This window comes from Ambystoma mexicanum, chromosome 2p (genome assembly GCF_040938575.1).
Source record: "Ambystoma mexicanum isolate Mex_15411 chromosome 2p, UKY_AmexF1_1, whole genome shotgun sequence".
In the NCBI taxonomy this organism is placed as follows: Eukaryota; Metazoa; Chordata; class Amphibia; order Caudata; family Ambystomatidae; genus Ambystoma; species Ambystoma mexicanum.
In genome coordinates this window covers 1,132,890,635-1,132,917,524 of record NC_090923.1, presented here as the reverse complement: position 1 = coordinate 1,132,917,524, position 26,890 = coordinate 1,132,890,635, and the positions used below count along the sequence as shown (strand labels likewise).

At 45.2% G+C, this 26,890-nt stretch overlaps 1 protein-coding gene across 4 annotated transcripts in view; it reads right to left on the bottom strand.

The window, feature by feature from the left end:
- Window positions 1–26,890, bottom strand: part of EML3 (EMAP like 3) — a 743,130-nt gene that overhangs the window by 396,524 nt on the left and 319,716 nt on the right. For all 4 annotated transcript variants that reach the window (XM_069645189.1, XM_069645191.1, XM_069645188.1 and 1 more), the window contains 2 exons: window positions 9,508–9,631; window positions 7,917–8,066 (listed from right to left, as the gene is read on the bottom strand). In XM_069645189.1, coding sequence (XP_069501290.1) covers window positions 7,917–8,066; window positions 9,508–9,631 — 274 coding nt within the window. The remainder of the gene's footprint in view (window positions 1–7,916; window positions 8,067–9,507; window positions 9,632–26,890) is intronic.

The following is a 26,890-nucleotide window of genomic DNA, read 5'->3' as shown; positions in this document are numbered from 1 at the left end:
AGATTCTCCATCCGTGTCGTTATTGCAGTCATCAGCCACTTCAAGCGCCTATCGGGTAATCTTACTTAGCTATTCTGCCACTGACTTGTTTTAGGCATGTAAATCAATAGTTTTAATTTATCGTGTAATTATTTTACCTAATGGTACACCCTTCTACTCGTCCTCTAGTCTTTGTTTTCAGTTATAATTATTGTTATCCAAAATAATGCAAGTACTGTCTTTCAGGGAGATGCTGAGGAGTCCAACGCATTGACGACAACCGTTGATGTCACTCAGATGCTCGAGGTACGTTTCCGGACAGTTCCATCGATGGAGATCATCAGATCTTGCATTCTTGTAGCGTGATTGTTACACACAATGTTTCTTTCGTTTTTAGCCATTGATATGTCCTTCTGTCCTCGCCCTCCTATGTGTCTTCTTTTTTCAATATTGTGTTCATTACTAATGAAAGTCCTATGTTTCAGGGAGTCGATGGAGCATTAGTCCAAGAAGAAGGGGGAGCATGCAGTTACGGGTCGGCGCAACAGCTTGCAGAAGTGTGCACCGCAGTTACATCGTCCCTTGATGTTCTTATGCATTTCGAGGTATGGATACTGACAGTTCGATCAAGCGAAATCATATGACGTGATTACATCCGCTATACTTCCTTCTTTATTAACGCAAGTACTATGTTTCAGGGAGATGACGGAGCTTCTTCTACAAGAACATCACCCCTAGTAGTTGATGCAGATCTCTGGGTGGTGACACTTCCAACGATCGAGCAAATCGAATCATATTTAGATATCCATTATTTATTTTAGACAACTGATCATTTGTGCAGGTCTATTTAGATGAGCCGTTGACGCCTGCACAAAGTTTATGTTCTTTTTAACAAAATAGAAAACCATACTAATGCAATTACTGTGTTTCAGGGAGTTACTGAAGCATCATCTTCAATAATATCATCAATGGAAGTCTATGAGGAGCCCGAGGTATGGATCTTGACAGTTCCATCTAACTAGATCAACAATGCGTGAATAATTGTCGTTTGAATGTTCTACACAAAGCGTTCATTCGTGTTTTGCTATTGAGATGTACGTGGGTATTGGTCCCCAAGTACATTTTGTGTTTTCAATATTATTATACATACTAATGAAAGTTCTATGTTTCAGGGAGTCGATGGAGCGTCAGTGCGTGATGGATGTGCTTATCATGAAAATATAGTCGTTGCAGCGCAAGAGGAAGTGGAGACATGCACACACGAGTCGGAGCAACAGCGTCCTGATGTTGAAGTTCGAGGCAAGAAAGTTTCAAAGAAAAGAAAGCAAAAGAAGGTTAGTGTCCTGGTCACTATATTATGTTGTTTTTCACTGTTAATAGTTCAATACTGTAACTTGTGTTTAAACTGAACATCCCTTTTCCAATCTGTCCTCTAGTTGCGAGTGGGTGTACGAACTAGATCTACACAGACAGTGAAGCGAACGAGAGATGTTGCTTGTCAAACCTTTTGGCAGGGACTTGAGACTGGAGATGCATCGTGCCAATGGGAAGAATATGAAGTGATTGACAACGGAGCTATACCACCACCAGCCATTGATAGTGAATGTCCTCCTGGTAGTTCGGATGCAGTCGGAGATCAATTCACAGAATCCACACCCGCAAAAACTAAGACCGCGAGAAAGTTGAAGAAATTGTTTTATTCACCCATCCCCGGAGAAGGAACAGATGTTGCAATGGAAGAGAATGAAGTGGACGACAATGAAACACCATCAATATCACTGAACATAGCGGAAGACGATATCAGAGATTCTACCTTTCATGTGAGTGACATGTCCTCAACGTTACAGGCCGAACCAGCTGGGATGCAGAGTGACAGTATAAGGAAAGAGGCCAAATTCATTGTATTCGATAGTTGTTTGATTGATATTATTATTCGGATGAAATGTGGGCATTCGGTTGGTGGGGAAGTATGTGGGGAGCCATTGATTAATGTGACTCGTGCAATTCGAGGCACTAACCTTAAAATACATGCCACCTGTACAAAATATCATCCTTTCTCATGGTCTGCACAACCCATGCTGGGGCAACTGCCAGCAGGCAATCTACTTTGTGCAGCGGCTGCACTTTTTAGTGGTTCAAGTTTTAAAAAGTTAGAGTCTTTCTTTCAGTTTGTGGGAATCCATTTCATTGCGAAAACTCAGTTCTACAAATACCAAACCGATTATCTATTTCCAGCCATTAGCGAAGCTTGGAGAATGGAAAAAATGTCTATTGATAGTACATTCGCGGGCAAACGGTTCAGGCTAGCCGGTGATGGACAGTGCGACAGCCCAGGATTTTCAGCCAAGTACTGCACCTACCACTTTCAGGACATGGAAAGTAAGAAAATTGTGAGTTCGGTGGTCGTGCAGGTGTCACAAAGTACATCCTCAGTGGCCATGGAGAAAGTTGGCTTTGTAGCATCATTGCAAGAACTACAATCGCGGGGAATGGTGATCGACCTGATAGCCACAGACAGACACGAGAGAAGAGTACAAAAATATAAATCACCAATTTGACGTTTGGCATCTTGCAAAAACAATCAATAAAAAAATGTCGACTGCAGGTAAAAAAAAAGATATGCAAGGTATTTCACAGTGGTCCAAGTCAATCAGCAACCATCTTTGGTGGAGCTCAAAAACATGTGGAGGGTCGTTGGAAATTCTACTGGAAAAATGGCGGTCAGTAATGCTACACTGTAGCAACGTTCACCGCTGGACCACAAACCAACATTTCCACAATTGTGAACATGGCCATTTGTCCACAGAGGAGGCACGGAAGAAGAAGTGGTTGATTCCTTCATCACCCACTCACAAAGCCATTGAAAAGATTGTATTTGATAAAACTATAACAAGAGATTTGAGGGGACTCACGGAATTCTGCCACACAGGAGATTTGGAGGTGTTCCACAATATGTGCCTAAAGTACAGGCCAAAACGATTGCATTTTGGCATGGAGGGCATGATAAATCGGACTCTTCTAGCGGTCTTGGCACATAACCATAATGTTGGCTGTCAACAAAGTAGGACGACCGGAACTTTAGGGACGCTTCGCTACAATAGGGCCTTCACTAAAAGAAGTAAACAATGGGTGATCAAACCAGTGTTTCAGGATATGCAATATGAGTTTATTGAGAGACTTATTGTTGATGTCCTAGATAGGCACATACATGGAGTTGTGAACGAACCTCTGCAGGGGAAAACTGCATTGCCACCCAACATTGCCTCTGTTCCATGTCCACCTAAAGCAGAGCTCATTCAGAAATACACATCACGGTTTAAATGATTGTAATTTGATTGTCTGTTCTCTCGAGTATCCTCATGTTGCAGGCCCATTAAATATGTGTAGCTATGTATTGTGTAAATAAAAGTGATTGCTCAGTGTACATGCAATGTGTCTATCCAACCTTGTTCATTTGCGCATTAAATTAAACCAAACAGTAATATAAATCATTTTTCAAAAAATATAGAATGTCTCCGTATTTATGGTTCTCTGGGGCTGAAAATGCACGCAGACAAAATGCAAAGATGGAGTGTAAATTTCAAGTCCTGTGAGATGGCCTTACACTGAATGTAGCTAACTAGGAATGTGTGCTCGTTCAAAGTGAAGGTCAGCTGCTTTGATTTTTTGCTCGGGTGCCGGAATGGCCCACGACTCAGTATAAGGTTCTATTGTTATTTGACCTTGACAGGCCGGGACCATCCCGAAAGACTTCTTTTTGGGGGTGTGGGGCAATAACGTAAGAAACGATAATGAATATAATTTCAGAAACGAAAGCCATTTAATGTTCGTTCATTAGAAGAAATAACGTCGGCATAGAAGGAGTGGTATTTCGTGGCTGCCCTACGCACAGACACAATGGAAAATGCAAATATAATGTAAGTAACTCTTTAGATGAGTTTATACCGCAATTTAATTACTATACAGTAGCTTTAAAGACGGGTTAAGTTGTACTTGTTCGTTCTATGTGGCATATTGTTTTGTACCGCGCACTATCTTGAGGAGAACCATCTCCTTTTACGGAAGCACCTCAAAACCTTCCTCTTTGCTTCTGCTTTCTCTCTCCCTCTCCCCCGCTACAACTGGTCCACTGTCTGCGACCTCGGTCCTGGGCCCTTCCACTCTCCACCTGCACTGCCTCCCTGTCAACCCCTGCACTGGGGGACTGTCTCAGTATCCTACAGCCCCCCCTTGACGTATAATACCCAGTTGCACTGTCCTAGCTATGAAATAATTTCCCGACCTAATATATAAAATGAATAATTTTAATAAAGATCTGATGGTGAGACTAATTTCATTTTTTATGTTTTTAAAACAGGTACATCCTTCATTATTGTATGTGTCACGAGTACCAGACACCGGCGGATGGCTTTTACAACCGCCAGTTGCTTCTCCGCGTGAACAACGTTACCACCCTGACCATTTTATGGGACGATCGCCAAGTACAAGTATGCCCTTACGCGGTACTAACGGCTAGATGCAACATACAGACCGTTGTGGTGGCCTAGTGCCTCGTTGTTGGAACAGCCATGCGATTATCAGTGCGACCGAAGAGCTTATTTTATCGTAAACCAACACCCTGTGTACTGCACACGAACATCGCTTGCCTCAAGACAAACTATTTTGGATCGAGAGCAAAGAAAAATGCAAATCGCTGAATATTCTCTAAACATTTGATGTCCAATAAATGTACTTTGCCAAATGTACAATCTTGCCGTTTGCTTTTAAACCACAGTTTCATATTCCGAATTGTGGCGCTGTATTGTGAGATGATCTAAGACCCTGTGTACAGCAAAGGAACATTGCGTGCCTCAAAACGAACTTTTTGGAACGTGAGCAAATAAAAATGCAAATCGCTGAATATTCTCTAAACATTTGATGTCAAATAAATGTACTTTACCAAATTTACAATCTTGCGGTTTGATTTAAAAGTACAGTTTCATATTCCGAATTGTGGCGCGCTGTGTTGTGAGCTGATCTGTGTTGGTTTCCGGGTTCTGTGTGGAGTCGCGTAGAAGACGCCTGGGCGCGTTTGCCTACGCAGCACAGTCACGTCACGGATCGAGGCGGGGAATATGAATGTTTTGATAAAGTCTGTTTCAGGGGCGGGGGATATGATTTAGTGCCGCAAAAGCAGGTGAGCCAGGTCGATGGGGGGAAATGATAGGATTATCAGAAAATGGCGGCTGATTTCGAGTGCGTTAATGGACGAAAAGTCGGGTAAGGTCCATAGGAAAGTTTTCTACGATCTACCGATTTATGCTTAAAAACACATGGCCGAACCGTAGGGACAATAAAAAAAAAGGCCCGGAACTATCCTTTAATTCCGTTTCTCCAGTCCCGTTCCTCCTCCTTTCCATTCTCCGGTGCAGTTGGTCCCATTTTCCAAGCTGCTCCTCATTTGACATCTACACCAAGATTGTTACCAGTCTACTCCATCAAGACTACAAGGTTTTCCCTCTGTTGGGGTTTTTTCCTTGGCTTTGGGCATATTGTCTGCTGCAACTTCCAGTTATTACAAAACAGTGGGTTACGTGGTAATACAGGAGATTGCTACTCCCTTCATAGCACCTGACCTGATTTACACGGTACACACAATTGTGCATGCTGACAACTGAAGCCCTAGATACTCCATCACCTGAACTATCCTTTCATGGAATAATTTGACTGAGGTTTGGAGTGGAACTAGTCTCCTCTTTTCTCGTTCCTCCCACATGCCCCAAGGTGTAATGAAGAGACATCCGGTTAAGGAATCGTGGGGTTCTGACCTGTTGGGGAATCATAGCTCTCAACTCACACGCCTTGTAAACAGCTGACTCACCCGCCAAGCCAACTTCACGCCCATTCGTTTCAATGTGCCTCTCACCCGCCAAAAATAAAATCGGGTGTTTTCACCCGCCTTTGCGACATAAATGGTTGAGAGCTATGGGGAATTACTTCCCTGATAAGGTCAAGGAACACCCATGTATGATGGGTGAGGCTATGAGGACCCTAAATCTAGTCAACAAGAGTTCCTCGGGCTCCTAGTGGAAGGTGCTAGATTTGGACCTGCCAAAATCGCCACCATATATGTCAGACTCCACCTTTATTTGGCTGTGTTTGGCTCAGGGGGCATGGAAAGCAAGGACTGTGGGGTGGTAACAAGTCCTCCCGGGATGGCATAAACCTCTCCATTAGAGCAAGCAGTGTCAAGCAGTCCGGAATGGGGAAGCCCGGACCTTTCCCACTCTTTTGATCCTGGTCCAAGTCTAAGTGTACATAAAGGCTGTATGAGTGGGCTTTAGGTTCCTCAGTGGAGAGACTAAGATATTCAGGTCAGAGGCCAAGTCCAAATTATGCAGACACGTTGCTCTCCCCTCCGCAGCTGAGGATTGTATTCCAGCCCTGCAAACTTTGCTTTGTGTTGGTCTGCCATCTTGTGGCCCAAACAAACATTTATGGGTGAGGTGAGTTGTCAATGCGGTGACGTGAGGGGACTGTAGCTGGTGCCCTGGATATTTAACCGACTGTGGGAGTGCGTGCAGTTTAAAAATCATACAGAGTCTGAGGCGATTTTCTCCCTTGTAGTACCTGGAGGGACTAGATTACTGATTAGGTCAAGGTAACGCTGCTGACACAGCACCCCTGCCATAGGTCTCATCAGATGAGTGCCTTTACTAGTTTCTTAAGGAACTTTGGGACCAGGACCATTGGCAGTGACCTTACGGACCAGGACAAGATCCAGGAGACCTCTACCAGAGCGGTGGCATGGCGTAGCAATGGACAGGGGTGACTGGTAAGCCATGAGCAGGACCTCATGATCAGACCTGGTGAGGGCAGCCGAGCAGCTCTGGTTTGCCCCCAGAGGAATCTCGGACATGACTGCAGTGGAGGAGGCCTGACAACCTATGAAAGCTCCAGAGGGAACAACAACATTGTACAGGGTAGATGTTTCCTTGCAGCCCAGAAAAGGGTTAGTGGGACCTCTCTTGATCTCGGTTCATGCTGGGAATGTGTCCCAATGCCACTGTGTCCACATGAAGAGAGCAGTTAGCTACCATGACTTGTTGAAGACTACTACGTGCGGTGGCAGGAGAGTGTGGAAGACCTTTAATTTATTTCACAGCTTCCTCAGCATAAACCTGAAACATAATAGCAAGAAGCGCAGAGGGCCCAGCCATGATCAGTGCAGAGGCATTCTAAACAAAGTGTGTGCAGGTCTGAAGTGGAAATGCATTGTGAAAAAGACACACAGGGCTTCATCAAACAGTCACAGGGTATAGGCACCAGGGTGGCCCAAAGAAAGTACCAATAATATAGCCACTATGAAATGCAGCTTCTGCGTGGAGCTCTAGGTCCCTACCCAGTCAGATAAAATGATGAAAGGGGTGGAGCGGGCAGTGTGCCCAATTATAAGCATATGCCCGCTTCTTTTTCAATTCTGCTCTAAACCATGTGCCAATCCTGTACCATTCCAGATGACATCCTATTAGTATGGAGGAAAGGGATGGGGATTTGGAGTACATCCTTTAGAGAATAACGTTCCAAACATTTACAATGAAACTCTTTGAGTAAAAAAATTGTTTGCAGGGTTCTACTCAACTCTAGAATTTCTTATATGTTCTAATAAAATCGGTCACCTTACACCCTTTTAAAAGATCCTTGCACCCCTCTCCCCTGGACATCTTCTGGGCCCCCCAAGGGAGGTAGCCCAACAATTTGAAGACCACTGCTTTAATGTGGCTTTATGCAACAGCTTTATATACTGTTTTTCTAAAACTAAAAAGAATGAAAGCCACTGCCATGTCTGCTAATAGTGTTGTCTTAAAGGACCTCAACCTCATTAACCATATCCACCAGTAATATCTGGTCCCCATTCACAATCCTCACTACCCTCCCCTGTCATACCCACTCCTCACCATCGCACACAGTCAGTATGTCGCAGGTAGTGCCGTTGGGTCCTCTCCTGCACGTGGTAGAGCACCACCACACAGGCGATGAAGTAGACCACCTCGCCCGACGCCAGAACATATAAGTTGGAGCGAGAGTCGCGACCCCTGTAGCCATATCTGAGGACAGGTGCTGGTCAAGGAAGGACAGAAGAGCTCTGGGCACGGACTGCAGAGACCCCAAGAGTGAAAGAATGAAGAGAGCAGCCCTGAGAAACAAGCAGGAAAGACAACAGGGGAAAATCGAGGGCAGTGGAAGCATGGAAGAAAACTCATAGTTCTCAAAAATATTAATGGCACACATTTTCTTCTTCATTCTTGTTTCTAGGTTACGAAACCTGAGGCCATTTGGCTATGACTCATTCAAGCTATCCAGGGGTTGGGGGAGAAATGTAACCTGACTATACACCCAAGGAACGCTTTATACACATATTTCAACTGTGGTGCGTAAAATGAATTGTCAGCTCGCAGAATGGAACTGAGCAGGAAATCAAGTGATCGCAACTTGCCAAAGTTCTGGACAACTTCCAGGTAAGGGCTGTGAAGAATGAGCACCTGACACCCAACAGGGCAAACTGGTTTGGTCCCTTTGAGCTGCCTACTGTGTGACTCACACACCTTTACATGAATTCTCCTTGTGAAGCTGTCTGGATGACCATGAATGTAAGGCTTAGTCTAATCTGTGGGGGCTGCTGCAAAAAGGACAGTGGGGTTAGGCACACTCAGCCCGAGTATCGAGCTTGCCCAAGGTAACGATTAAGCCTGAATACTGTCACTGGATAGATGGAATATTTCCATCAGCATTCACTGCAGGGATATATCTCTTTACCTGTCTCTAATTTACGAGTCAGTTCCTCACACACCAGATATGTGTTATTGCCGGTCCACTTTCATCCGAAAGAGGAGAGTAAAATGGACATCTGATTTTGTTTCCAGTGTATAACTTAAGCGGCCGAGAGCTAGGTATGTTATCCTAAGGCGAGAGAGCTGCCCCGTTGATGGTAAACCAGATAACCTCTCCCTCTAGAATCATCAGCACAGAATAAACCAAGGCCTAAGAGTGGACTGGCATGAATTATCTGGGCTTACATAAGGGATACCGCCACACTTTGGATATTTCTCTATCTTATTTAAGGGGATTTTTACCTTTGGATTTTTTTATTTTGTATTTACCAGGTCTCCAGTCTTAAGATAATTTAGTGTTTCTATATCAACACATGAATTTGACCTCTTTGAAAAATTACCTTGATGGAGTGCTTCTTTGCACACAGTGTTTGGTTGTTATTCTTTACTCCTGGACCCACCTGTGCACCATAAAGTTAATCACCATTTTTGCCACTCCTCTAGAAACTGCAAAGCCACAAATAGTGCTGGTGGTTCTTGGCTACTGGATTACTGCAGTGATTGGCAGGAGCTATCAAAGGTACAGCTTAGAGTGTGTGAGGGACAGCATGCCACATTGGGAGAGACGGAGTGAGGGAAAGAGACATACAACAGAAAGATCTTGGGTAGACAGAGTAGGAAGAACTCTGTGGGCCTAGTGGGTAGTCTTGAAGGATACACCCAATCGAGCTGCAGCCTTTCCGTCGGAAGCTCCATCCTCAGCTCTTCGTAGTTCTGGATATTCGATGGGATGTACATGGTAATCGGACGGCCACGCAAGAACATCTTAATGGACATCCCTTCTGTGGAGGTAGACAGAGAGCAAAGGTTAGGTAGTTTGCCTTTAACATACAGCAAAAACCATCCCCAGCTAGAGAGCTTGCCTTTCTGTCCATGCCCAGTAATCTGCTAATGTATCTTCGGGGATATAAGGTATACTCCAGCGATGAATGCTTAATCTTTAACAAGCAGTACCCGAAGCATGCCAGAAAGTCGCTGTAAGCAAAGATTTTCTTTTTTCACATTTCCCTTCATTGAAATCAATGTAACCCTACAGCTTTTTGTTATACTTTGATTCCTGTCCTGTTGTTTGGAGATGATAAGCCTTTTTGCTTTCCCTTCATTGCTTAGCTCATCTGTTTGGTGGCACTGGTCAGTTAATAAGACTACCAGGGCAGGGGGTATCTGTCTCCCTTTGCATTATTGCCTTTATGCAGCACCCATCACCTTACAGTGAAATGCTGCAGGGGTACTTTCTGTCCATTTTGTGTCTTCTTTTAATAAAATTGTGTTACCTTTGTGATATGTCCAAGACAGGCTTGTGGCAGCAGATATTTTCTACTGTGTTTTTAAAAATTTTAATACTCAAAATAGTGGTGCTACATATTTGTTTTCCCTGTCCTTTGGTCATCTTGTCCTTTGGCCTTCTTACTGCCCTTTCATGTCAGGAATGCCGTATAAGCTAAGCTCTTTCTCAGGCAAACATTTGAGTTTCCTGGGCAAAGAGACTGGGTTAGCATATTCCCCGGATGTGGGTAATGGGACTGTGTAGTCCCAATCCATAGTCCAGCCAAGGGTATGTCTGTTGCTGGGGAGATGTGGGGCAAGAGGATGTCCATGATTGGACAGCTCTTGCCAGTTTGAATAGTGCAGATCTTTACCATTGGTGAGCTGGGAAATAGAACGTGAGTAAAGCAGCCATGTTGAGAAAATGGACATCAACATCGTATAACAGTAAATGAGAAGCCTCGTGAAAGAAAACCAAGGCTGCAGTGCTGACAGGCCCTGAAATACAAATTTGAGCAGAACATTGATAGTCGTTTGGCTCAAAATTAAGGATGCCGCAGCAAGAGCAACTACATGGCAAAAAAGGAGTCGAAGTGCCAGGCACGTCGGATATATTTCTCTTCAAATAAGTAAGAGTGAACATTTACGAGTGCCAAATATTGTACAATTAAAGACATAGAAATCACATGAAGGATGGAGCAACCAAGTCGCCAGAGGCCAAGAAGTAATAGTACCCAATATAATTGAATCAAATAGATTTAATTGAAAGGGCAGAATGGGCAAAATCGTGGTCTCCTCACATGTGGTATATGACCAGAAGCTCCAGATGTACCTTCACTCCATTTAAAGTTCTGAGGAAGAGAACAGTCAGCAAGGTCAACTATAAAGAAGACGCCTTGGCTTAGGGTCTAACTGATGAGAGTTGGTAAGCTAATTAGCTAAGAAGGGCAGTTGTCTGACGTTGCTCTCTTGCACCTGGGTTTCGTTGTTTACGTGCTGCTAACAAGCTGAATGTCCTAGGTTGGTAAGAGAGAGCCAACCATTCATGAGTCCCTATGTATTGGGGGACCATATATTGCTGCATGGGCCTATCCGTTGCTGTTATTATGTTAATATCTGTATTTTACCTACTTAGAGGTGGTTCAAGGCGTGCCTACCAGATAAGAGGCATCCAATGATGATAATAACACTCATATAAACTATATGTATATACTTCCCCTAACCTATCCCTCTACCCAGTAGGTTTTTACTGTCTGCCATGCATGATGACATCATAGGTGACGTACATTGAGGTATAAAACCTTTTGCATAACTGAAATGCATTGAGTGTGCGCAAACTGTTTGTTTGCAAGTTTTCCCTACTTGATTGAGCTGACAATAAAGTAGTATTTTGTCATAGTCTTTGGGTCTGTCCGGTTATTTGGGCCTGAGATCATCTGCTTTGGTAATCCCATTCAGCACTTGGAACAACCAGGTGCTATTGCACACCACTACATCACCCCCTATATCTCCTTTAGTCTAAGCCTTACTGCTTTGCTGCACTACCTTGATTGAGTTTGGCTAGACCGAATTGTATTTTCTCTGTTCACTAAAATAGGTTGGCCTCTCAGAAGCCTCCCCATGGCTGGCTCTGAAATTCCACCTTTACAGATACTACACCCTCTACCATGCAGTGTGTTCCTAAACTGGATGCCATATTAAGGGCTTCCAAGAATGCATACTAGGAGAAACGCAGAAATATATAACAAGGCAGCTTACTGGGACCCCAAAAACAGTCCAAGCCGCCCATTTTCCCTTCTTGCTATTGATATCTATAAACTATATGCATTGAACTTTAAGCCTTGTCAGTCAATGATCACCACTGCACACAAACAGCAGTAATCTGTAGGCTTGACAACACTATTCCTTTCGGATAGAGGGGAATTTCTTGGAATCAAGATGCATGTACCAAACTACTGCATTTCCTCAAAATTAAAGATAATATAGTCTTATAGACTGAGGGAGAGTAATTATCACAGGTTAATGGCCTGCCACTAAGTTATGGCCATAAGTTTGCAAAGGGTCATTATCCACAGCGATAATGACATGACCCCTCCTGAGGTTGTAAGGCTATTAGCACATGGTGGTAGTTGCAGTAGATGTTTTTGAATTTTGGTGGTGAAGTAAAAAAAGTTACTTTAAAAGTGAGTAAAGTAAATAGACAAACTGAGTTAGTAAATTTAATGTGGTTTAATTTTGTAGTATTTAACATGGTTGTCTTCATGAGTTAACAATTTGAATTGCAACTTGGTTGAGCTGCAACAGGTTTAACATGAGCATTCATTAGCTATCATGTGAAAGTACATAGTTTCGCTATAAAAAGGTATAAGCATTTTCCAATGCTTTAGCTTTCTCTTTCATGTGATAAATAGCATATTGTAGCAAAAAAGGTCCTCCCAGAAAAGGAAGTGTCTTGTTGAGAAGAATCTTGACTGGAAATTGCATTGTTGTTTCTCTCTCTGCCTTTTGAAGAAAGAATGTTCAGAAAGAAGTCGATACCAGTAGTTATTGACTGCACTTTAAAAATTCTGATTGACTGAGAGGAGGTCAATAAAGATTTGCATGTGCATGTGAGGGTTTAATCCTCCTACAAATACTAAATCCAACGTATTGTATTCGCGCCTTGAAACACTTGTGTATAGGCACGTTATAAATACCATATCATATAATATTATAACATATTGCTTATGTGAAAGGAAATCCTTGAATCATTTGACACTAATTAGGAGGCCACTGTCTGTTAGATTTCTCTGTGATGTACGACACTGTCGACTACACTATTTGAATAAACTGACATAGCAAAACATGGATAGCTGGAAAACGGCAATGTCCTTGTCCTGAATTGCCTCTTTCCCTACGATTCAATCAGAGAAAGGTAAGATCAACTAATTCCTATGCAAGCAACTATAGTCCCCATGCAGTTTTTGTCAGGAATCATCTTTGCCACCATACGTGCAAATCTGAGGAACTGGAGTATATGACTGAAACTGAGCCAATCGCAACCAGATTCAGAAAACTCATAAAAAATGCAAAAAAGAAATGGGACAAGACACACAGACAGGATTTATTGATCCCCAAGAATCAACTATGTGCAGCATCAAATACAGACACTTGTCTGACCAGATGTCCAGAGCGGGTCCCGCGAGGGGACCTCGTAATGAGGCGGTACGGGGTTAACGGCGCCGGCACCTTTACCGGCGCCGTTAACCCCTTACCGCCTCACCTGTAATGAGGCCCAGTGACATAAATTAACCTGTACTCAGGGAACATAAACAATATTCAAAAATTGCTTTGGAAAACTGGAATTTATTGTAACTAATCAATAGACAATGATTTCGCCCAATATAATGGTGCATAAATAAAATGTTCCTCACAGGACTGACTGATGTACTCCTGGTCCATAGTGCCCTTTCATCCATACTGTATGGGCATCTTGGTACGGGACCGGAACCATTCTGCCTCACAAAAATGCTATTCCCCTTTAAATTTAGAGCGTGTGGAGGCACGAGTGTGACCACACCCCACTAGCTCCACCCTCCGGTGCGTCGCCTTAATCATCTTTGTAGCATCAGACCATGAGACAGATTAATCTGCTAGATCTTTTAATTAGGAGGATGGTGGTGGGTCCTGTGGAGGAAAGGGGACTATTGAATAGGAGTACTTCAGTCAATATTGTGAGTAACTGTTTATTATATCTACGTCCTGTCCCCTTTCCTCCATACTCTATGGCCGATTCCAACAGACCATTTCTCAGGGAGGACGACCAATTTATTATGAATTATTGGAGAACAGTTTTTTTAGTACTGCCTGTCCAAACACTGCATCTGACCTCGCAGTAGTGTTGAGGCAGTAATGTTTACAGAAGGTCAAAGGTGACGCCCATGTGGCAGCCTACTTATGACATCCCACAGCACTTTCTTTGGAAAGCGACTCCTGTGGCTTTAGCACTGACAGCATGTGCATGCATTACTGTCAGTGGCTATTTACCCTGTCATTTTTTAAGATTCAGAATAGCTGCTACCATCCATCTGGCTATTGATGCTTTGGAAGTTTGTGACCCTGGAGAGGAGCCTCCAAAAGTGACAAACACAGATTCTGACTTCCTGGACTCTTTGGTCCTGTCTAAATAACATAATATAGACCTGCGCAGATCTAGAGAATGCAAAACCTTGTCAGCCTCAGATGTGGGATTTGGAAAGATGGGAAGTACTATCTCTTGGTTGAGGTGGAAGGCTGAGACAACCTTAGGCAAAAAAACTGGGCTGGTTCTTAGAACCACCATGCCCTTTGCCGCTAATGTGCGAGCAAACGTCAACGCAACCAGAATTGGAATTTTCCACATGATTAGTTTGATGTCAGAGGATGCCATTGGTTAAAAAGGTTTATGCACCAGTGCCACCTGAATTATATTCACACCCCACACTGGATGAGGATGAGGGATGGGTGGATACTTTCGTGTTAGTCCTTGTAAATGTCTCGACCACGGAGCTTGCTGATGCTAGAAGTAGTTTGTCACAATTTCTATATGCGCCGATGGCCGCTAAATAGGTTTGACAAGTATCCACCTGTACCCCTGAAAGGGTGAGATGTGTAGAGAAAGAGAGGACATCATCCAGGGAACACTCCAATGGGTTGACATTGTTGTCCTTAGCGCAGAAGCAGAACCATGACCATTTACTTCTGTACTGGGACCTGGTTGATTTTTTTCAAGCTTTCTTTGAATTATCTTCTGCTGTGAATGTCCAAGGTCTCCTAGGATGAACTCTTCAGGACCAGTTGTCGGGGGCAGGGTAAATCACTGATCCTCACTGTTGGGTTAAGAGGTGAAGTTGCTCTGTCTGAAACTGCATGGGACTTCTCTGTGTCAGATGTAGGCGATCTCAATACCACATTCTGGTGGGCCATTGTAGGGCTATTAATTTCATTGTTCAGTTCGATGAGTTCTTCAGTTTGCGAATGACTGACTAAATTAAGGGGGCTTGGGGAAATGCATAACATCCCATCCAAGGGATCTGGAAAACATCCGCCAGAGATTTCCTGCCCTGACCTGTCCAAGAGGCGTAGAGAGGACATTTGGTGTTCTCCCTTGTGGCAAAAAGGTCCACATTAGGATGTCCCCAAGAACTGAAGCTAGCTGGTTCCGTTCTGATTCGAACAAGGTGGTTTCCAGCCTGCTGAGTCTGTCCGCTTCCATGTGCTGTTCCCCAGGTAAGTGAACAGCTTTGAGCTGAATGCCCTGGCTTTTAGCCTAATTCCATGCCTCCACTGTTAGTCTGCATAGAGTTGGAGACCTTGTTCCCCCTTGCGTGTTGACATAGTACATTGCAGTGGAACTGTCTATTCTGATGAAAACACTAGTATGTGTTGGTACCACCACGCTGATGTTGAATCTCTCACAAGAAAGTGATTGACTGCTGAGACAATGGGGGTCATTCCGAGTTGGGCGGTAAGGGTTTATGGCCACCGGTAAGGATGCCAGTGCCGGTAAACCCTTACTGCCCTATTCCGAGGTCCCTTAGCGGGTCCTAGCAGGACGGCTGGTCTGACCAGCCTTTCTCTGCGAGTCCCGTTAAGGGACATTGGAGCTAATAACAGGCCCACAATTTGCACCTTCCCCATTCCCATTGAGCCCTATGGGGGATCAAATGGGATTGGGGAATGGTTAACTGAATGGGGACTTATCGGGTCCGCATAGGTCGGAATGTCCCGGTAAGTCCCCATTCAGCCAGACCGGACACGGGTTTGGAGGCAGCCATGCAAACTCGTAATGACCCCAATATCTCTGAATCTCTCTTTGGTAGGGAATATCCTCTCCGATAATATGTCCCAGCTTATGCCCAGAAACACTAGGTTCTGGGATGGTATCAACTTGCATGAGTCTGTGACAGGAGGCCATCATATTCTCTGGTGAACTGGCTCGCATCAGCCAGTCATCCAAATACATATATGTGTGGTGTTCCTCCATCCTGAGAATTGCTGCTAAGGCGTTCATTATTTTCATGAAAATTGCAGCGTTGAGTTTAGGCCAAGGAAACACTTTGGGCCTCATTACGAATTTGAAGGTAGCCATGCCCTTAATAACATGGCTACCCCGAAACCCGTGTCCGGGTTCCGTGAATGGGGAAATACTGGGCCATTCCGACCTTGGAGGGCCCGGTATTTCCCCATTCAGGGAACCCAGGCCCGGTGCCGGTGCTTCCGGAAAGTCTGCGGGCGGGTGCCGTCCCGCCTGCCAGGTCAGACCTGGTGGGTGGGGCGGCAGCCGTCCGCATATTCGGAGTGTGCCAGTTCGGTAACAATGGTGCCGGTAGGCTTACCGGCACAGTTGTTACCGGCTCGCATGACGTAATGAGGCCCTGGCAAGAAAATCAAGATCAAAGAATTTAGAAAAAGCAGGACTACACATGTTGTTTACATCATATGTTTCTGTCATAAATTATATGTAGGATGCAACAAAGAACTAAGGATTCGAATCAGCGAACATCTAAGCAGCTCTAACAACTACCTGTTAGCACAACAAAGGCAAGAACAACAGACGGATAACAAAGATGACATGAGATTCCTTGGCACTGAGAAGATCTGGAGAATGGAGAGAGGAGGTGACTGGAGCTGGAATGACTACAAAGAGAAGCACATACTGTTTTCAACCTGGGGCAATTTGCAGGTTTAAACATGGAGCAGGTGCTGAATGTGTTTCTCTGATCTCAATTACACAACTTGTAATAACATATGTATCGATGTTTAAAACTTGTCATGCTTCATTACACGTAGGCTATCCCACCGAGGATGACCTTTGGTTTAGGAATGCCCTTTACCCAACAGCATGCACATGAGTAACACTTTGTAGTCAGCATTTATAGTCTGTTTATAGAATTGATTCCAACCGTGGGTTTATTAGCTGGAATACCTTAGTAACGGCTTGCTTCAATAATGGGTGATTATGCATGTATGTTATCACTAGTTACACAGTAACAAACCAGACACAATTGCTTTTATGTTATCACTGGATACACAGTAATACACCAGGCGAGCCTGATATGGCTCATCCATTGAATATTACAGTTCCTTTTGATTAACCTACCAAATGCTTCACACACAAATTGCAGAATATGCCTTTCTGCTGTTATCACGGACAGTAATACACCAGACAAGCCTAACACAGCCAGCCCATAAAGGAACATGATTGTACGTTTTTTTATGATTCATCGGGGCCTACTTGACTTTAGATCACCTACTTCAGAGACTGGCTCCTCATCTAAATGCCTAAAGTAACACATTGCTGGTTGTCTGTAGCGAAACCACATCTAGGTGCACTCTGCATGCCATTTCTTCTATTTTCCGGGTGCATTCTGTATTATCTTTCCAAGTTGATCACCCACACCATCCCTTGAATAACTACTGCTCCTCAGAGTACTTTAATAGGCCGTTCTATTATCTTTTGAAATATTCTTTCTTCGGTTTCCATTTTGGGCTCCACGTGGCCAGAGTAGATTCCATGTAGACCTGTGTAACTCCAAATACAGCCCTCAAATACAACACTGAAGCAGACACAAACCTGCTTGCATACAACACCACTTGCACTTATGCACATTTAGTATGTTGTGTTTTCTCGTGCACCGGCCACTGTGATGAGGTCCCCTGGTTGGTTTTGGAGGCTCCCAAGGTGATGACTCACAGGGCTGAGTGCCACCTTTAGCAAGTGTATGTTGGGCCCAAGGGCTGATGGGGAGGATCTCCTGGTTATCTCTCCTTGGTTCCTATCTTATGGCAGAGGGCAATCTCAATGCTGCACCAAAGGATACATTTTGGGATCTATCCCCCCACCTCTCCATCCCAGTAGAGCAAGACAGTCTGAAATGCATTGAGCAGAAAATGAATGTGTCATTCATTACGTCAGCCCTTCCCCCCTCCCGATATCATAGAAATAAAAGGTGTGCATCATTTATGGCATCTGACTCCTACTCGCCACCATAACGCAGATGAGAGAGAGGCGCTACTCGTTAAGGCAACCCTACCAACCCTACCCCGAAGGGATCAAAGTGGAGCTGAATTTGCAGGCTGCGGCAGATACGAACATGCTGTAAACAAGATGACGAAAGAAAATTATGTCACTGCTGGAACTATAACACATACGCATTAGACACAAAGCAGATACACATCCACCAAGAAGATGAACGAACAATAAGTGAAACTGCATTTATAAATGCTGAAACGCAAGATGCATAAGAATACACATAAAGCTTGCTTAACGCAGAAACGCAACAAGAATCGGTGGTCGTTTTAAATAAGATGGATGGTGCAACTATGTTCGAGTGAATGGGAGACATCAAGAAACCTCAAAGATGTACGGGGACAAAATTTGCTGAGTGAGAAAAGTCAGACCTGAACATCCCAGAGAATAATTGCACATCCCTTGCCAAGGTTATCGTGAACAGAGAACGTTTGGATCAGCACCCAAGGGAACAGACGATAACAGTTACCAGGTGATATGATATGGCATTTGTAACGCGCCTATACACAAGTGTTTCAAGCCGCGACGAGGCGCAAGGAGGGGGGGAACAAGGGGAGACAGACAACGATCCTACTAGGCCAGGTGTCATTTAGATCGTGCAAGTGCAAGGGTAGAGGGGAAGGGAAAGTGCAAAAGGGAAGTGGAGAGGGGAGAGTGCAATACAGGGTTAAGAGCATACAGGATAAATAACAAGGGCCAGCTAGTGTCAAGTGCGAGATAAGTGCAGAAAAGTGCTGGGAAGGGGGGCTGTAGGGATACAGACACAGTCCCGTGGTGCAGGGGGTTGCCAGGGAGGCAGTGCAGGGGAGAGTGGCTGGGCCAAGGGCCGAGAGCGGTGAGTGGCCCAGTTGCAGATTCAGTGCAGTTTCAGTAAGTTTAGCAGGGGAGAGGGGGAGAGAAGGCGGAGGCAAAGAGGAAGGTTTTGAGGTGCTTCCGGAACCGGAGATGGTTCTCCTCGAGTTTCAGGGAGGCAGGAAGGCTGTTCCAGAGGGAGGCCCCTGCAGCGGAGAGAGATCTGCCCCCAACTCATTGTTTGGAGAAGTGGCTGACCCTGAGGGAGTTGGAGGCGGATGAGCGAAGAGCTCGAGAAGGAAGATATTAAGGAAGAGAGAGTTGAAGGTATTTTGGCCCAAGGACCCAGAAGGCCTTGTGGACAATGCAGAGTGTTTTGAACTTGATCCTCGCAGTCACTGGGAGCCAGTGTAGTGATTTCAGTCCTGGAGAGATACGGTCCCTGGGCTTGAGGCCAAGAACAAGTCTTGCAGTCCTGTTCTGGATGAGTTGCAAAGGGCAGAGAGTAGAGACAGGCAGATTTAAATAGAGGCTGTTACAGTAGTCCAGCTTCGAGAGAACCAGGGCTCTAGAGACAGTGAGCTTCTGGGGGAAGGAGAGGAAATGAAGGATACCAAGGGAGAGGTGGAGCTGGTAGTGTGACTTCTTAGAGACGTAGGATATGTGAGGAGAGAAGGAGAGTGTGGAGTCGAAGGTGACCCCTAGGTTTTTTGCCTTGCAGGTAGGAGCAGGAAGAGGGTCAAGAGAGGCCGGCCAGAGAGCTGCAGGGAAGGAGGGAGTGGGTGTGCCCATGAGTAGAATCTCAGTCTTACTGGCATTAAGGCAGAGGTCGTTGGCGGCACACCATTCCTGGATAGCAGAAAGACAGTCAGAGATGAGGGAAGGAGAAGAGGAGGCCGAGGGTAGCCTGAAAATGAGCTGGGTGTCATCCGCATAGCACTGAAAGTTGGGGCAGAGAGTGGCGATGCGATGGGCGAGAAGTGCCAGATATTGGTTAAACAGCCAAGGAGAGAGGTTAGATCCCTGGGGGACACCACAGGTAGAGAAAAAGATGTCAGAGAGGAAAGACCCCAGTTGAACCTGGGAGGGACGATTGGAGAGGAAAGAGGACAGCCACGCCAGAGCCTGACCAGTGATACCCAGGTTATCACAGAGACGGTTGAGCAGGATGGTATGGTTGACGGTGTCAAAGGCAGAAGAGAGATCAAGCAAAATGAGAACACATGGAGTGTTAGAGTCAAGATTCGAGAGCAGGTCCTCACGGATGTTCAGGAGAGCAGTTCCTGTGCTTCCGGCGGCTCTGAAGCCAGACTGATGGTCATGAAGACTACCAACAGATTCAGCATGGAGATTAAGCTGGGAGATGGCCCGTTTCTCCAGGAGTTTGCCCAGGAAGGGAGTGATAGAGATTGGGAGATAGTTAGCAGGGCAGGAGGGGTCAGAAGAGGGTTTCCTAAGAAGGGGGTGCACAAGGGAGTGCTTGAGAGGGGATGGGAAGACTCCAGAGGCGAAGGAGTGATTGCAGAAGTCAGCAAGGGCAGGAGCCAAGGAGTCGATGTGGTCCTTGATAGTTTTGGAGGAACTTGGGTGGACCTGTTTTGACGAGACTTCATAGATCGGACTTGTCTCGAAACCTTGTCAGCAGAAAACAGGGGAAAGGCAGAGAAGGATAGAGAGGAGGGGTGGCTGCAGAAGGGCCAGAGGTAGAGCAGGGAATAGAGGGAGGAAGGTGATAGGAGGAGAGTGGGGACAGGATGTCCTGAGTTTTTGAGATGAAGTGAGCGGCCAGTGCCGTGCAGAGGGCCTGGGAGGGGACAGGAGAGGTAGAGACTGCAGCAGGGTTGGCCAGCTCCTTGCAGATTTTAAAGAGTTCGGCCGAATTATTAGATGCCGCAGAGATGCGGGATTGGATAAGGGCTCTCTTCTTGGTGAGAACGGAGAGCCGGTTTTGCCTTTGGAACAGGCGACAGGCCAGTTTGTCAGTTTTTGAGATGAAGTGAGCGGCCAGGTGTGAGACACATTTCTCTTAGATTAAGCAAAGAAACAACGCTAGAAGGTCAGATTCCCATTGATTCAGGCTTAATATTGGAAAGAAAATAGCTCAAACAAGTCTCTAGCGGTCAATAAGGGCAAAGATACCAACATTTATAAGGCCTAAAATACAAGTAAATTCTGAGCAGAATAATCCAAAATGTGGATCTGCACACGTGACCTGCAGTTGGAGAATAATGGCTATTCACTAGCTTCAGGAACAGACAGGCTGAGCCCTTTATTTCCATCGAGTTCTCAAGACAAATATTAAAGATATGCCAAGTCCTGGCTTGGGGCCTAGAGAATCGGAGATGGCAACCAAGTTGTGAAAACAGTACCTTGGTGCTGCTCACCCAAGCTAATATTATTGCTCCTGTGCTGATAACCTTCTAAATTGCCAAGGCTGGGAAACTCATTGCTATCCAATACCTATCCTCCAATAACGTTACCCCATAATTGTTGCAACAGCCAATAACATTTTATAGAGATGACATGCATTCACCTGTATCAATTTAGGAGGTGGTCTTAGGCGGAGCCACCGGAAAGAACATGACCAATGAGAAACCTAACCCATATAGAATACATACTTAGACGATTCCCTTCACCAATCCCTCCACCTCATAGGTTTCTGTAATCTAGAATATGATAAAACGTCAGTTGTGATGTAGTTCTTGCTTTAAAACTGTTGTCAAGCCTGAAAGTAATTGAGAGTTCATAGATTTTCCTGATGTCCACAGCTGTCCCTGTTTTAAATGGATTGTGAATAAAACACTTCTTTGTCAAATTCTTTGGACCGTTATTGGGTGTGGGATTTCCCGGCCTGTCCTGTCGGCTCTACCCGAGGGTTTCCACCCCTCCACCCCATCATTACATGTGGTAGCAGTGGACGGTTGGCCAATGCCCTCAGAAATATCATCTTTTCCCGCTGCAAGCCTGGGGAATATGAGTGACCTGTGGAGACCGGAGAATCACGCGTGAACTGAGACGGTAGTCAGGGTTCCCCATGGATTAAATTCTGTCCGCTCCCCGCGGGACTCCCCGCAGGCCAGAAGGCAGAGTGGCCCATTGAGGGAGGAGTGATACCGAAGGCTTCGGAACGATCCACGGATGTAAAGATGAGAGCATCAATTTGTCAAACAAGGGTGGGAGAGATTTGTTGTATACGAGTGGGGAAAAGTTATAAAGAGTTTCTTTATGAGAGTTTATCTGTAGCCAGGGTTACTGAAGGTGGCACCTTAAACCCCGAGAAACTGTATTAAGTATTGGAGGAAAAAAAGAGTATAAGAGCTATCCTCTGACAAGGACATGGAAGAAGGCGCCACGCCATTAGGGGCAGTTTTAAGAGGATACCTTATCAGAGTAAGACAGACAGACGGCCGCAGGGGTTCTTGTTTGTTGTGTTCTTTTGAGGGTGCACCCATATGTATAGAGATTACTGACACCCGCGGTCAGCTATAAGGAGATTGTGGAGAACTGACGGAAGGAGTTTTTGTTTACCAATGGTGTGGGACAACCAAGCAAGAGTGGAACGTTTGCTTAAAGTTGTGAAAATTAGGTTTTGTTGGTATTGGTTTATATAATAGGAGCACGTGGAGTTTTGCTTTGGACTCAAGGGGGGGAGTCCTGAGCATGGGCGGCATGTGTGGTGCATGGCGAAACTGGTGTTGTTGAAGCCGAGAGGTGTGAGAGGAGGGGTAAACAGTGTTGGAAATTGAAGAAAATATTGTTGATGAGAAATTGTGAAGGTAGAGTGGAAAATTCTTGAGTTAAGAGAGTTTAAAGGTTTGGTAAGTATCTGCAGTCAAGAGTGTGACGTGTCATCATGGGAGATATTCCCCTTATGCACCTATGCAAGTCTCTTCCATGGTATAAACTAACATTTGCAAGTATAACGCAGAATGGGCTTGTGAGACAGCAGGCAAAATAGTTAAAGTCTGGCCCCAAGAGGGCAGTCTTTGGAAATATATGCTGCAACACATGACCACATAATTACATGCTGCATAAAAGGAACAGAAGCTATGGAATAGGTTAGCCATTTTAGAGGTATGAAAGATGTTTGGGGATTAGGTGGAGGATCCACCCCATAGGGAGTTGATGCGTAAGCAGCATGATGGGGACGGCGCAGCACCCACAGCTCCTACTCCTCCTCCCCAGAGCATCAATCCGCCAGACGAGGACAGAGTTTTTACCGATTGAAAGAATTTAAAAGCAGCGGCAGGCTATACTAACCCTGTATATGCGCCCTCTCCATGTAGTAGTGAAGATGCAATAAATGGAGCCAGGTCAAATGACCGGAAACCTGTGTCTATGCATGACCAGTGTAAAGAGAGCTGTGAGCTGCAGGGGAAGCTAACCGAGAGGGAGGGAGGGACACAGAAACTGAAAAAAAGGCAGGATGGCAGAGTGGGTGGGAGGACAGGTATTACTTAAATTGGAAGGAAGGGATATAGATGATCCCAGAGACAAAGAATAGGAAGTAAAAAAGCAATGGGAGAAGGAGGAATTTGAGACACGACAGAGAAGGAAGTTAGAGGAGGAAGAAAGGGAATGGGAAGAAATAATCGAGGAAGGGAAGGAAAGGAAAGGAAACGACAGGTATAAATTAGAAGGGAACTAGAAGAAGGAGAAAAGGAGAAAGAGAGAGAAGACAGGGAAAGACTGAGAAAACAAAAGGAAGAAAAGGAAAGACAAATGGAAGTAGAAGAAAAGAGAACGAGGGAAATAGAAGAAGAAAGGGAGAAACACAAAGAGCAAAGCCAGAGATAAGCAGTGAAAGAAAGTTCAAACGCTTGTTAAGGAGCATGCACATCAGGGGAAGGAGGGAAGTAGCGAACAGGAGCGGGAAAGAGAGAGGAGGTGGGAGAGGCACTTTAGGGAAATGGATGAGATAATGACAAAGCATACTCTTCCATACAAAGATGAGGGAGCAGCGATAAGGAAGAGGATCGGTAGCCTGTATAGAAGCAGGAGGGACAGTGGTACTATACGTAAAGTGAAAAGGAGTGTAGTCAGATCTCCACAGAGAGGGGAGCCGAGCCAATCGGAGAAAGCACTGAAGCGAATGTATGGGAAAAACCCTCTAAAACGACTAGATTTGGAGGATAGAGGAGACAAAGAAAGTAAGGATGACTGTGGGATGATATGGTCAGACATGCAAAGGGAGCTTAGTGAAAATGAGGAAGAGGAGAGAGCCACACGAGGCCCCACCACAAGTGTGAGCCCAGAAAGGGAAATAGAGTGATCTGATATGGAAGAACCAGAAGGAGAAAAGTCTGAACCTGTGATAGACCCAAGCATTCAAAGGGGTGATTGCATAGTTTAGAAGAAGTTACCCCATATACTCAGAGGTTGAGACTGATACCAGGATGAAAGAAAGTGAGAATGACAGGTGTCTTCACAAAAACGAAGTGCATAGATGAACCTGAAGGTACTGTTGAACTCATGCAATTCCCATTGCGAGAAAAGGGGGGGCGGCCGCAATACATACATGGCCACAAATGAACAAAGATAATTTGAGACATAAGTTGCCTTCGTTAACATCAGGGGTGGGAAAATGCATTTATGAGCTAGAAAGAATGACAGAGGGCAACATAAAAACCTTGCATGCTGACACTATTGGGGAGAGAGCTGATAACATTTGGAAGTGAGCGGGATACCCTTGGGTAACTGCACACAACATGGCTCATGACAGAGCACTATTGACTAACTGCAGGGCAGATGTATGGAGGGCACTCAGAGTTCAATATCCTGATACGTCCGACATGAGAGCGATCATGATGTGCAAAATGCATGAGGACGAAGACCCCGTTGCTTACATTTAGGAGATTCCAGCATTGGAGCATTGAGACTTGTGAACCGTAGGACAAAACCTTAGCTATTTTTTTAATCATATATTGTGTCATGGATTACTCGAGCCAGTGTAGAGGCAGTTGAAGAAATTAGTGGGAATGGAAGCAACGCCATGGCCAGATATTCAGTTGACTATAGTTCACCATTGTCAGTTGTTACAAGAGAAAGCCAGAAAGAAACTCGAGGAAAGAAATCTAGAAGAAGCAAAGTTAGTTTAGAAAAAACTGTTGAAGTTTTCAATGGAAGAGACCATGTTAACAAAGGAGAGGGAGTGGCTATACAAGACACACAGCATGTTCAGCCAATGGCTGGGGAAGCTTTGCGGAAGGGGAGACTACAATCACTGACCATGGAGAAGAGGGGGGGGTACCTAGAGGAAGAGGGGTTGTATTTTGGAGAACCACCTCAGCAATGTTGGGCATGAGGGAAAATGGAACACATAGATATGTAGAAGAAGGTGAAGGATACAACAGAATTGGCAGGACCAAAGAGGGGGGACAGCCTACCCTCCATCATACAGTGCACAGCTGGCCAACTATTATGCCCCAGATCCCAAAGAGTATCAGACATATGCAACGCAAATTCAAACAGCACAAAAAGCACTGATGCAAGCACAACAACCACAGCAAGTACCTATAGAGACACAGCAACCACAGACACAACTGCAAGCAACAATACAACAGAATACCATGGCAATTTGGAACGCAGGCATGGGAGCACAGATGGCTACACCCAGAATTTGGAGTGTGACCGTAGTGGGAGGTAATCCTTCCATTGGGACAGGGATGAACCTATATGCACAATAGGACAGCCCACAGACTGACTTGATGTGCTCAATCCTATCTGTTACACCCAACCCACCAGAGGAACCACGAGTCGGCGTGACCATAGGCGACAAGACATTTTCCTTCCTTGTAGATACAGGGGTAACCAGATCCTGTGTTAGGGAGGGGAGATACCCAATGTCAGGCATTTCCATGAATTAACAAGGTTTTTTCGGGCATTGCGGGCAGTGATCGTCCCAGATGAGGGCACAGACTGACTGATTTGACAGATAAAGAGTTGTTCCCAGATGATGAATCTGATGAAGAGGTGGTGTTTTTCATATGCCTCACCTTTTGGGTGAACACTGAGAACAGGGAAGTACCACAGAGATTAGCAATGATAAAAAACACACTGGGTCTCATAGTAACCTTGCCAGTCCAGAAACAACGGTGCTGGTAAGCTTACCAGCACCGTTGTTTCTGGACTGGCAAAGTACAAGTCTGGTGGGTGCCCTCCCGCCCAGCAGGTCTGACTTGCCGGACAGATTGGTATCCACCCACAGACTTTCACGGAAGCACTGCACCATTATTACCGGTGCCAGTGTTTCCGTGGTCCCCGACTCTATGGGAATGGGGAACAACATATTACTGGCGCCTGACTTTCCGGCCGCCAAGGTTATAATACCCCGGTGTTAACGGCAAGCCAGGTGCTGGTAACTGTTTACGGGTACGGCGGCTACATGCCGGTTTTATCTGCATGGTTACCGCCGGACCCGTAATGAGGCCCACTGTAATTTCTCCAAGATGATTTGGAACAGGTGCCAAATGCACTGTGGACCAGCAGTCCCCATGACATTGGCCTATTGAAGGGAGTAGGTGCAGTTAAGATAACATTTAAACCAGGAGCAATCTTGCCAAGCGTGAGACAACATCCCATGCCAAAGAAGCAGCTGAGGGTATTTTTGAGACATATTAGTTCCATCAGAGGCCCTGTGTAACACGATTATGTACCGAGTGTAAACATTGACAAAGTGGTTGTTGAGGTTTATTCAGGATCTGCACCCCCTAAACAACATTGTTGAAGCAGAATTTACATTAGCTCCAAACCAAGCTACGATACTATGCAACATCCCACCCAATGCTAAACATTTCACAGTGATCAATTTAAAGAATGGATTCTTCTCAATCCCCATTCATGAAGAGTCACAAGACCTGACCTCATTCTCATATAGAAATAAAAAGTGGAAACATACAAGGTTACCCCAGAGGTACTGTGAGTCTCTGTCAAT